The sequence below is a fragment of the Podarcis bocagei genome (genome assembly GCF_964188305.1).
Source record: "Podarcis bocagei genome assembly, chromosome: 3".
Classification (NCBI taxonomy): domain Eukaryota; kingdom Metazoa; phylum Chordata; class Lepidosauria; order Squamata; family Lacertidae; genus Podarcis; species Podarcis bocagei.
The window spans coordinates 109,266,244-109,278,244 of record NC_138127.1 but is presented as its reverse complement, the minus strand read 5'-3'; the positions used below and the strand labels follow the sequence as shown (position 1 = coordinate 109,278,244).

Here is a 12,001-nt window from a genome sequence, read left to right as displayed (position 1 = left end):
CCTCCCGCAGTTTGGTCAAACTCATGCTGGTAGCTTCGAGAACACTGTCCAGCCATCTTGTCCTCTGTCGTCCCCTTCTCCTTGTGCCCTCCATCTTCCTCAACATCAGGGTCTTTTCCAGGGAGTCTTCTCTTCTCATGAGGTGGCCAAAGTCTTGGAGCCTCAGCTTCAGGATCTGTCCTTCCAGTGAGCACTCAGGGCTGATTTCCTTCAGAATGGAGAGGTTTGATCTTCTTGCAGTCCATGGGACTCTCAAGAGTCTCCTCCAGCACCAGAATTCAAAAGCATCAATTCTTCGGTGACCAGCCTTCTTGATGGTCCAGCTCTCACTTCCATACATCAACACTGAGGTAGTGGTACCCAATGGTCTGACTTGTCATGAAGCAGCCTCCTGTATTCCTGTGTTTCAGATGATGGCCGGCTTTGAAGAAGACTGTAAGAAGGCTGCTGGTGCCTCTGGAGCCTCCCTCCCAAAAGAGTTCTCGGTGGCTCAGGTCGTTGAGAAATTGATGGAGGAACATTCCTTCAATACCCCTTTCCTGCGGGCAGCTGTGACGCTCAGGGAGAACGGTAATGGCTCCTTCGTGTGGCAAGGGGTGGCTGTTACACAACCTGGGTGCCTCCGATGGTTCACGGCTATGTTGGTGTGGTATTTTTGTATGGTGCTTTTTTGTGAGCTTAGAAGGAGCCCTTTATTTATTCACAATGTTGATATCCTTCGTTTATTGCTTGAATGTGTTTTTTTATATACATTTTTATTAAAGTTTCACAAATTTTTAAACAAACACAAAAACACAAACAAACACAACACAAATAACAAGTATAGTTTTGGATCCTTATTTTCTTAACATCTTTCCCTGACTTCCCCGCACCTCCCCTTCTTGTATTCCAATTCCAATAGTTAGCTCAGCAAGTTCTTGTCCCCAACTTTTACCTTATTATTATTCATCTTAATTAACCAATTTTAACTTATAGACCTCAATTTAAACAACAATACTCATTCTTTACACCCTTTTCTAAGGTCGACCCAAATTCCCTTCCACAAATTTCCCAATTTTTATATTAATTACAAAACAAAATAACAGAGACAACATATAATTATACGCCCTTTGGATTTATTGCTTGTATGTTTAAAAGCATTTCTGAAACGCTTAACATTTAAAAAACTCTCAAAGTGGCATAGTCATACCTCAGGTTACAGACGCTTCAGGTTCCGTTTTTTCAGGTTACGGACCACCGAAACCCGGAAGTACCGGAACGGGTTACTTCTGGGTTTCGGCAGTCGCACATGCGCAGAAGCACTAAATCGTGCTTTGCGCATGCTCAGAAGCACCGAATTGCAACCCGCACGTGCACAGACGTGCTGCTCCGAGTTGCAAACGTGCATCCCGCACCGATCAACGTTTGCAACCCGAGCATCCACTGTACAGCGATCCAACAGAAAAGCAACATGACAGTATTCCGAAAACAGATGCAGCATGAAAGCTTTCCCCTCTGAATGGGTCATTTCTATTTTTATTAAATTTCCATGCCACCCTTCACCCGAAGATCGCAGGGCGGTTTACAAAGCACCCAAGCCCTTCTCCCTGCACCCTAATTCTTTATGCTATCTGAATCCACACCTGGAATTAAGACGTATTTCCTAACTATGGTACGGAATGTGGCCTGGGCTTTGGTTCATCTTCTGCCTCTCCTGCCTCTCCCCTTCCAGGCTTCAAGACAGCCGTCCTGACCAACAACTGGGTTGATGACAGTCACTTCAGGCACCGTACAGGCCTTGCCCTTTGTCTGCTGAACAGATATTTTGACCGGGTGATTGAGTCATGCCGTGTCGGTCTGCAAAAGCCAGATCCCAAGATCTATGAGTATGCGCTGGATGTGCTGAAAGTGAAACCTGAAGAGGTTGGTGGCACAGATCTGAGAGCCAGTGTGGTGTACTGGTTAAGAGCGGTAGACTCGTAATCAGGGGAACCGGGTTCGCTTCCCCACTCTTCCACCTGCAGCTGCTGGGTGACCTTGGGCCAGTCCCACTTCTCTGAAGTCTCTCAGCTCCACTCACCTCACAGATTTTTTTTGTGGGGAGGAAGGGAAAGGAGATTGTGAGCCGCTTTGAGACTCCTTCGGGTAGTGATAAAGCGGGATATCAAATCCAAACTCCTCCTCCTCCTCCTCCTCCTCTTCTTCTTCTTCTTCTTCTTCTTCTTCTTCTTCTTCTTCAGTCTTGTACTTGCAAAAAGCTTCTGTTGTTCCCTTCAGGATCTCTCTCTCTCTCTCTCTCTCTCTCCCCCTCCAGATGTGTTTAACATCAGTCCTGAACTGCAGGGGGTTGGACTAGCTGACCCCTGGGGTCACTCAACTCTACAATTCTATGCTTCTACACTCTGGTGCAGGGGTGGTGGTGAGGAACCTTTCACTGTCAGAAAGTTCTCCCTACTGTTTAGCCAGAATCTCCTTCCTTGTACAGTGGTACCTCGGGTTACATACGCTTCAGGTTACAGACTCTGCTAACCCAGAAATAGTGCTTCAGGTTAAGAACTTTGCTTCAGGATGAGAACAGAAATCGTGCTCCGGCGGCGCGGCGGCAGCAGGAGGCCCCATTAGCTAAAGTGGTGCTTCAGGTTAAGAACAGTTTCAGGTTAAGAACAGAGCTCCGGAACGAATTAAGTGCTTAACCCGAGGTACCACTGTAGTTCGAATCCATTGGTTCAGCTCCTCCCCTGTGGAGCAGCAGAAAACAAGCTTGTTCCATCTTCCACGTGACAACCCTTCAGATATTTGAAGGTGACCATCCTGTCACCTCTCAGTCTCCTCTTCTCCAGGCTAAACACACCCAGCGCCCTCAAACTTTCCCCGTAAGATTTGGTTTCCAGACCCTTGATCATCTTGGTTGTTTTCCTCTGTACACTCAGTGCCAGTTGTGTGGCGGGTAAAGACATGGCAGGGTCAAAAAGGGGCTTGTATGCACCACTGATCAGCTGTTTGGCAGCACCCACAACTCCCCCCCCTTTGCAATTGCCAACAATCAGCTGACTGCGCGAGCAAAAAATGGCTCACCTGATGTCGTCGTGATGTCAAGCGAGTATCCTCACCTACCTGTCAAACTTGGCCACGGGATGGTGGTGGGAATGGGTCTTGTGGTGAAAAACAATTATTCAGAGAGCAAATTGGATGAAGCCTTCAGAGAAAATCCATGATCCGTTCTCCTTTCTCTTTCATTTTAGTTTCAGTAGGTCTGTGTGTACATACATGTAATTTGGACCCCAGTGGTGGTCGATGGGTAGAGCAAACCCATACCATTTTCCTGATTTGATCCACACACTCAGTATACGCTTTGCCACATTAGAGGGGATAAGGCCTGTGGTCCCAGTCCAAACAGAGCAAATTGCAGTGTGTATGTTTCTTTGGCTCTCTCTCTCTCTCTCTCTCACACACACACACGCGTGCACACACAGACACACACTCATACTTGGCCTGTTTGTATTCAACTCTTCAGTTAAAAAGGCTCCCTGAGCAGCCTACATGCGATCAGTTGAAACAGTCCCTGCCCACAAGCTGCCAATCTAAAGGGGGGGGGGAGCACAACACACAAGGGAGAATGGACAGGGATGGACGTAGGGGGCAGGAATCAAACTCAGGCACCGTTCTTAGGGAGCTGTTCTTACAAGTCATCAGCCAGTCCTCCAAAGGAGAGAGAGAGAGAAAGAGACTGTGAGCTGTCCGGGAAATTGTGGTGGGAAAAGGGTTAACTGCCCCCACTTGGCTGCTGTTTTGATTCAATCTTGCCAGGCCGCATAGTTAAAAGTGTGAAGCCCAGGATTGCAGATAATGGATCTCTAGGCTCTTTCCTAGCTTGTCCACCAGCATTCTGCTGCAGATTGTAGTCTTCCCCAGTGGCTATGGGGTTATGCTTGGGGCTGGCTGACCTGGAGGGTCAGAGGGGTGAATGGATCAAATCCCTTGAGGGTTTTGGGGGCAGAGGGTGGTGTCATGACTCCTAGCCCCTTCAGATTATGCCAGTTCCCTAGGCCAATCTAAAGGGGGGGGGGAGCACAACACACAAGGGAGAAGGGACAGCCGCCCAGAGTGGCTGGGGAAACTCAGCCAGATGGGCAGGGTATAAATAAATAAAAAATATTATTATTATTATGGAAGTAGGGGGCAGGAATCAAACTCAGGCACCGTACTTAGGGAGCTGTTCTTACAAGTCATCAGCCAGTCCTCCAAAGGAGAGAGAGAGAGAAAGAGACTGTGAGCTGTCCGGGAAATTGTGGTGGAAAAAGGGTTAACTGCCCCCACTTGGCTGCTGTTTTGATTCAGTCTTGCCAGACCACAGTGTTAAAAGTGTGAAGCCCAGGATTGCAGATAATGGATCTCTAGGCTCTTTCCTAGCTTGTCCACCAGCATTCTGCTGCAGATTGTAGTCTTCCCCAGTGGCTATGGGGTTATGCTTGGGGCTGGCTGACCTAGACGGTCAGAGGGGTGAATGGATCAAATCCCTTGAGGGTTTTGGGGGCAGAGGATGGTGTCATGACTCCTAGCCCCTTCAGATTAGGCAAATCAGGACAGTCCTGTTTTCCTTGCTGCAGAATTAGGACTGGCTGGGTGCAGAATAAGTTTTTAAAAAAGAAAATTGTGGTGTATACAGTGGTGCCTCGCAAGACGAAATTAATTCGTTCTGTGAGTTTTTTCGTCTTGCAAATTTTTCGTCTTGCGAAGCACGGTTTCCCAAAGTCTTCAAAATCACCAAAGTCTTCAAAAACCTCAAAAAAGGCTACCACACCGCGTGCTATGAGTTGCTCCTCGAAGTCAAGTCGCAACTGCACCTCTTCAAGCAATGCACCCTGGGTATTAACGGTTTTAAGAAAAAGGAAACAAACTTGCAAGACGTTTTCGTTTTTTGTCTTGCGAAGCAAGCCCATAGGGAAATTCGTCTTGCGAAGCAACTCAAAAAACGAAAAACTCTTTCATCTTGCAAGTTTTTCGCCTGGCGAGGCATTCGTCTTGCGAGGTACCACTGTATACACAAGGCATTCCTTGCAGCCACGAGGTAGTCAGAGGCCCACTAGATCTAATAATGGCAGAACAGGATAGGTGCGTTCCTCCTTTCCTTTCAGCTGACTCTGGTTTTTGCTTCTTCCTCGCGCCAGGTTATTTTTCTGGATGACACTGGGGCAAACTTGAAGCCCGCTCGGGAGATGGGCATGGCCACCATCCTCGTCAAAGATTTTGACTCGGCTCTGAAGGAGCTACAGGATCTGACGGGAGTTCAGGTGAGGAGCTTTTTTGTGTGTGGACGTTGCGTGGAAATGACTTTCTGTAGGTTGGTTCCTGAGTAGTAGCAATTGCACCTGTGGATTGCATTGCAGTCCTAACAAGTAATGGACATAAGAAGGAGGCTGCTGGATCAAGCCAATGTGCTGTCTAAATAATAAATTATTATTGGATCTTTAGAAGTAGGCAGCCCTGTGTGGGGAAGTTTTTAATGCTTGATGCTTTACTGCGTTGGCTGTTTTAATTCGTTGGAAGCTACCCAGAGTGGCATATAAATTATTATTATTACTAATCCAGGATCCTGTTTGCACAGTGGCTATCCGGAGGCTGCAAATGGAAACCTACAAGCAGGATTTGAGCACGAGAGCATTCTCCTCTCATCTCCTGTGGTTTCCAGCGACTTCTGTTCAGAAGTTGTTGCTGCCTCCAATTCCTTAGTCTGGACACTGTGCCTCTGTTGATGCAGCCTTGAATAGCATCAGCTTTTTTGCTGCTTCATCAAATTGTTGACTCGTGTTTATTTTATTTATTTATTTATTTGTTTATTTAATTTTATATATACCCTGCCCTCCCTGGCCAAGACCAGGCTCAGGGCAGCTAACATCAGGTATAAAAACAATTGATTAAAATACAACTTAAAAACAAGATTATAATACTACTTAAAATGCAGCCTCGTTTGAGTGGAAGCCCAGATCAAAAACTGTTGGGGGTGGTGGGGGGAAACGTCAAATCTTCACCAAGGCTAACTATCCAGACTGGTCCTACGTGGGCCAGAAAAGCCAGGGAAGTCCCCAAATAGGAGTTCCATCACAGAAGGAGAAAGGAAAGAAAAGAGGGGAATGGGATCAAGTTGATTCCAAGCCAAAGGCCAGTTGGAACAACTCTGTCTTACAGGCCCTGCAGAAAGAAATTAGATCCTGCAGGGCCCTGGTCTCATGAGACAGAGAGTTCCACCAGGCTGGAGCCAGTGTTGAAAAGGCTCTGGCTCTGGTTGAGGCTAATCTGACTTCCTTAGGGCCCGGGACCTATAGAGTGTTGCTATTTATGGACCTTAAGGTCTTCCACGGGGCATACCAGGAGAGGCAGTCCTATAGGTACAAGGGTCCTAGGCCGCTTGTGGTCTCCTAAGACCCCTAGATCCTTTTCAAATTTACATATTACATTTGTGCAGCTGGCCATTCCTGCCTAAGTGCATTTATCCTTGCATTTATCCCCATTGAATTTCAGTTTGTTAGTTTGGTCCCAGTTGTCCGACCTGTTAAGGTCATGTTGAATCCCGATTCTGTCTTCTGCAGTTTGGTTCATCTGCAAATTTGACGAGTGTTCCCTCATCCAAGTTGTTTATAAATATGTTGAACAACAACGGGCCCAGGGTAGAACCCTGAGGCTCCCAACTTGTCACCCAGGATGATGAGGAACCAGCAGTGAGCACTCCTTTGGGTTTGGTTGGTCAACCATCTGCACATAACACAACTGCCTGTTCACATAATGTAGCTTTTGTAAGAAGATGAGAGATGTGACAAGCCAGTTGGCTTCTGCCGGGAACTGGTTGGCAGCCCGTGAGCTGAAGGCTTAAGTGCTTGCAGAGTGAAGCAACTTTCAGTCACGCTTGAAAGGTGAGGTGGCTGCCTCGCCAGGCTTGATGCTGGAAGAGAAGAACCTTGCAGTTGTAGCTCTGCAGGAAACATTTCTGACATTTTATGGGTGTAGGAAGGCAGTGAGAACAATAACAATCATTTATTTTTTGATACCCCGCCCATCAGACTGGGTTTCCCCGCCGCTCTGGGCGGCTTCCAACAAAATATACAAAAACACAAATGCCAGGTCTATTGGGATACTGCCGGGGAGACGGGGGTATCAGGCAGGCCCCCAGCTGGCTCCAGCCACCGGCCGGCAGCCGGACAATCACCGGTCTCCCTTGGAACAGCATCAGTCAGCGACACGAGCCTCCGATACGTTTAGAGACCCGTGCAATCTCTGTCAGCAGAGTGTGTAAATCTCACAGCAGAAGAGGTGGACAGAGCCATGTGTAAGCAGTATATTACAGCATTTTATTCAGCAGCAGGAACAAAGGGGAAAAAAATGTCTGCTTTCCTTAGTCTCCAGGCAAAACAGCAGCAATGCAAAAGCTCTATACAAACGGAAGTTCCCAGCAGATCTGTGCTGAAAGTAAACAGGCATGTGACACACAACAGTCATGCCTATACTCTTTTAAGGTGGAACGGAACTATATCTTAACAAGGTCTTCCTCAGCCTTCTGGAAATACCATCTGATGGCTCATGTCTTATTGCACTTCCATATTTAATAATCTAACTAAGATCATGGCCACTGGGCCCATCACCTCCTGGCAAATAGAAGGGGAAGAAATGGAGGCAGTGAGAGATTTTACTTTATTGGGCTCCATGATCAATGCAGATGGTGACAGCAGTCACAAAATTAAAAGACGCCTGCTTCTTGGGAGAAAAGCAATGACAAACCTAGACAGCATCTTAAAAAGCAGAGACGTCACCTTGCCAACAAAGGTCCATATAGCTAAAGCTATGGTTTTTGCAGTAGTGATGTATGGAAGTGAGACCTGGACCATAAAGAAGGCTGATCGCCGAAGAATGGATGCTTTTGAATTATGGTGCTGGAGGAGACTCTTGAGAGTCCCATGGACTGCAAGAAGATCAAACCTCTCCATTCTGAAGGAAATCAGCCCTGAGTGCTCACTGGAAGGACAGATCCTGAAGCTGAGGCTCCAATACTTTGGCCACCTCATGAGAAGAGAAGACTCCCTGGAAAAGACCCTGATGTTGGGAAAGATGGAGGGCCCAAGGAGAAGGGGACGAAAGAGGACGAGATGGTGGGACAGTGTTCTCGAAGCTACCAGCATGAGTCTGACCAAACTGTGGGAGGCAGTGAAAGACAGGAGGGCCTGGCGTGCTCTGGTCCAGGGGGTCACGAAGAGTCAGACACGACTAAAGGACTAAACAACAACAATTTAGTCATCTAGCTTAGCATCGTTTGCACTGACTACCAACAACTCTCCAGGCTTCCAGGCAGGGACTGGAGCTGCTGGGAGCGTCTTCACGCAGCGCAGATGCTCGCCCACTGTGCTATGGCCCTTCCCTAAATGACACCTCAAATTATCTCTGCCACTAACATCCCCTCCACCAACAAGGAATGAAATGAACCTGGGGAAAGAGGTTAACAGCAGAGCATCCTGAGGCTGCGAAGGAGGCAGCTGCGTCAAGGGTTATCCAGGACTGCTGATTTCAGCAGTGTTGGGCATATTAACCTTGTAAACCTTCCTCCGTGACTGGCCCAGCAGGATCTCGTTACTCAGTGCCGGAGCAAAGTGCCTCTCCGTAGTGCTTCCGTCGCTCCTAGTTCTAACAAGCTGCTGCATTTTCCCTCCCCGTCTACAAAGGTAGCTCACGTACCAGCTGATTCTTTGAAAGTGGATCCCCTCCATCCTTTGGAAGGTTCCTTTCTTCTGCTCTCTAGAGAGGCCTCTGCTGAGTGAACTATTAACCGCAGAAGCGTAGAAACTTTCTCTTCTGCACTGACTGAGCCAGGCTTGTACTTTTGCACTCACTGAATTGCTAGGTTTTGTGGTACGTCCTGAAAAAAAGAAAATACAAAGGGCGCTTTTAGATGGCAAGATTGTTTCAGAGCAGGAAAAATCTAAACCTTTGGATCACCTTAATTGCACTTCATTTACATCTCAATATGGGCATTTGTGTGTTTGTGGCATTGAGCAGCACTTTGCATTTTTGCTTGCTTTTAAAAATGCAGTATTATTTAATATTTAAAAGGCAAGTTTCCAGACCTCATGGTTGTAGATATTAGAAAGGTTGCTATTTATCTAGGCCTCTCGTGTGTATGAGAGCTAAGCATATTTGCTGCGCATGAAAAATACCTTTGCCTCTTTCATACACAAGCGTTTTTGGATATTTCCCAGGCTTCCTGGCAATTCACTGAACCAGTTGTCATTTTCTTGGGTTGGCATTTGGGGACTGAGGTTTGCAGGACTTCCTTTGCTTTAGTGCAGGTCAGTGTCTGCTTGCTCCTCAGTCTGAAAAACAGCCCCCCAAAAAACACCACCAAACGATTCCTTCACCACCACCACCACACATAAGCATCTTGCGTGGGACGCTACGGTGAACAAGAGGTTCTGAGTGCCAAACAAGTGACCAAAGAGGAAGCAAGAAAAACCAAAATAAAGAGAACCTTCCAGCCAGCTTGACGAGATGCCAGAATGTCATTGTGGGTAGACTCTGGTGCTAGACTCTGGCTGCATTCCCATCTCTGATAAACCTTCAAGTTCCTTGAATGCTTTTAGGACGGTCTCTCTCTGCTTCTTTGCCTCGTCACAGAATCATGATGGGGTAGAAATTTGGTTCAGCTTGCAGCCAAGGGCCCACTTACCTTTGGGACCGCCTCTCCTTAAGCTCCACAAATGGCAACACTTTGGAGGTCCCAAGTCTCAAGGTGGTTAGATTGGTCTCAACTAGGGCCAGGGCCTTTTCAGTACTGGCCCCGACTTGTTGAAACTCTCTGTCACAAGAGACTGGGGCCCTGAGGGACTTGACATCTTTCTGCAGGGCCTGCAAGACAGAGCTGTTCCCCCTGGCCTGTTCCAGTCTGACCCTTATGTCTTCCCTCCCCTTATGGTTTTGATTTATGGGCTACTAATAAAATGAGGCTGCTTTTTAAATTGTATTTTAATCTGTATTTTAAATTGGGTTTTGGGGGGGTTGTTTTGTTTGCCCCCCTATTATGTTTCTATTGTAATTTTACTGGTGTTAGCTGCCCTGAACCCGGCTCTGGGTGGGGAGGGCAGGGTATAAATAAAAATTGTTGTTGTTGTTGCTGGGGAGGGCAGGGTATAAATAAATTTGTTGTTGTTGTTGTTGTTGTTGTTGTTGTTGTTGTTGTTGTTGTTGTTGTTATTATTATTTCAAGGCAGACCTCCCTGCTTTGCGCTTTCCCAAACAATATGTGAACTGAAACGCATCCATTCTTTGAAATCCTCACTTTCCCGAATTTTTCAGTGCAGTTCTCCAGCCAAGTAACGTGCACATAAATGCATAAAAAACCCCACATGCGGTGAAAACTTGAATGTTCGCTTTAAACCAAAGGTTCCCAAAGTGGGCAGTGGAATCACCTAGTGGGGTGCTAAGAGGCAAGGGGGAGGCAGGGGACCAATCTTGAGACTGGAAAAATTGAGAAACCCAAAGATGAACATATTGGTCCATTTCGATTTCTTTCGGGTTTCTCATTTGGCCACATTTCTGTATCGGTTTACCGATTTCTTTGGGCAGCATCCAACTAACTTGCTCCCGTCAGTTCAAAGATTTCCACTTCTGCGGTAGCGCTTTTCCTGCCTCTTAAAGGGTAAAGGGACCCCTGACCATTAGGTCCAGTCGCGGACGACTCTGGGGTTGCGGCGCTCATCTAGCTTTATTGGCCGAAGGAGCCGGCGTACAGCTTCCGGGTCATGTGGCCAGCATGACTAAGCGAACCAGAGCAGCGCACAGAAATGCCGTTTACCTTCCCGCTGGAGCGGGACCTATTGATCTACTTGCACTTTGACGTGCTTTCGAACTGCTAGGTGGGCAGGAGCAGGGACCGAGCAACGGGAGCTCACCCCGTCACGGGGATCCGAACTGCCGACCTTCTGACCGGCAAGTCCTAGGCTCTTGGTTTAACCCACAGCGCCACCCGTGTCCCTTCCTGCCTCTTATGCTCCCCTAAGTGTGGGTTCCCCTGACCCCTCAGAAAAGAGTTGGGAAGGTTGCAGGGTGTGCACCAAAAAGAGTTTAGGTTCACAAGTGGAAGTCCTTCCACTAACAGAATGAGTTAGTTGGAAGTCTCCCATTAAAAAGAAGTACTTGTCAAAATTCATCTGTGCTTTACTGTGCATGTCTCCTAATTACACACTTTGTGTATTAGGCAGCTTTCTGCTATTCCTGTATCTGCAAAAGGTGTTTGAAATCTCTCTCCTTCCTTCAATTATCTACTTCTTCCCAGCTTCTTGAGCAGGAGGAATGCCTTCCGCCCGCCTGCGAACCAGAGAGTGTGGTCCACGGCTATGTGACTATCAAGGTAAGAGCAGATGGGCTGCTTTGGGGGTTAGGATCCTATAAGTGCTTTCTCCGGGGAAAAGAATCCTGTGAGTTGTTCCTTGAAAACTGCCATGAGACACTTCGTTGCTGGGAGGCTGGCATGTATACACTGCAAACAAATAAAGCCAGTCCCGTCGCTGCTACTTTGCAGTTGTCAAATCTGCTCTGCAGATTGACGCATGAGAGTCCAGTGGTGGCTTCCCAGACTGCAGCAATCTTGATTTTCTGGCAACTTGGAACTTATTTATTGTATTTTTATTCACCTGCAGATTTGTAAACCTCTTCACAACCTAAAGTCACCAAAGTGGGGTACAATCAACCGAGATAAAATAGAAAACACAAAAGAAACAGTCTTTTTTCCCAAAAAAAATTTTTATTCATTTTATAACACAAATAAAGAACACAAACAAAAACAAACAATACAAACAAATTCTTGTCATATCCTTATTTTTCTAAACATTGTTAAATGGGCTTCCCCAAGTTCCACCTATCTGATTTTCATTTTACTTCATCTTTAGCAGTTTATATATATCATAATTTCTAACCATCTTTTTTCTTTTAATCACACTTAAAATAACTTCACATTTTATCACTTACAAATAATACTATTTTAAAA

General features: G+C 46.7%; 1 protein-coding gene across 1 annotated transcript in view; it reads left to right on the top strand.

The window, feature by feature from the left end:
- Nucleotides 1-12,001, top strand: part of EPHX2 (epoxide hydrolase 2) — a 91,719-nt gene that overhangs the window by 18,748 nt on the left and 60,970 nt on the right. The window contains exons 3-6 of the mRNA XM_081188726.1: nt 411-570; nt 1,712-1,902; nt 5,148-5,270; nt 11,291-11,365. Of these exons, the coding sequence (XP_081044852.1) occupies nt 411-570; nt 1,712-1,902; nt 5,148-5,270; nt 11,291-11,365 (549 nt within the window). The remainder of the gene's footprint in view (nt 1-410; nt 571-1,711; nt 1,903-5,147; nt 5,271-11,290; nt 11,366-12,001) is intronic.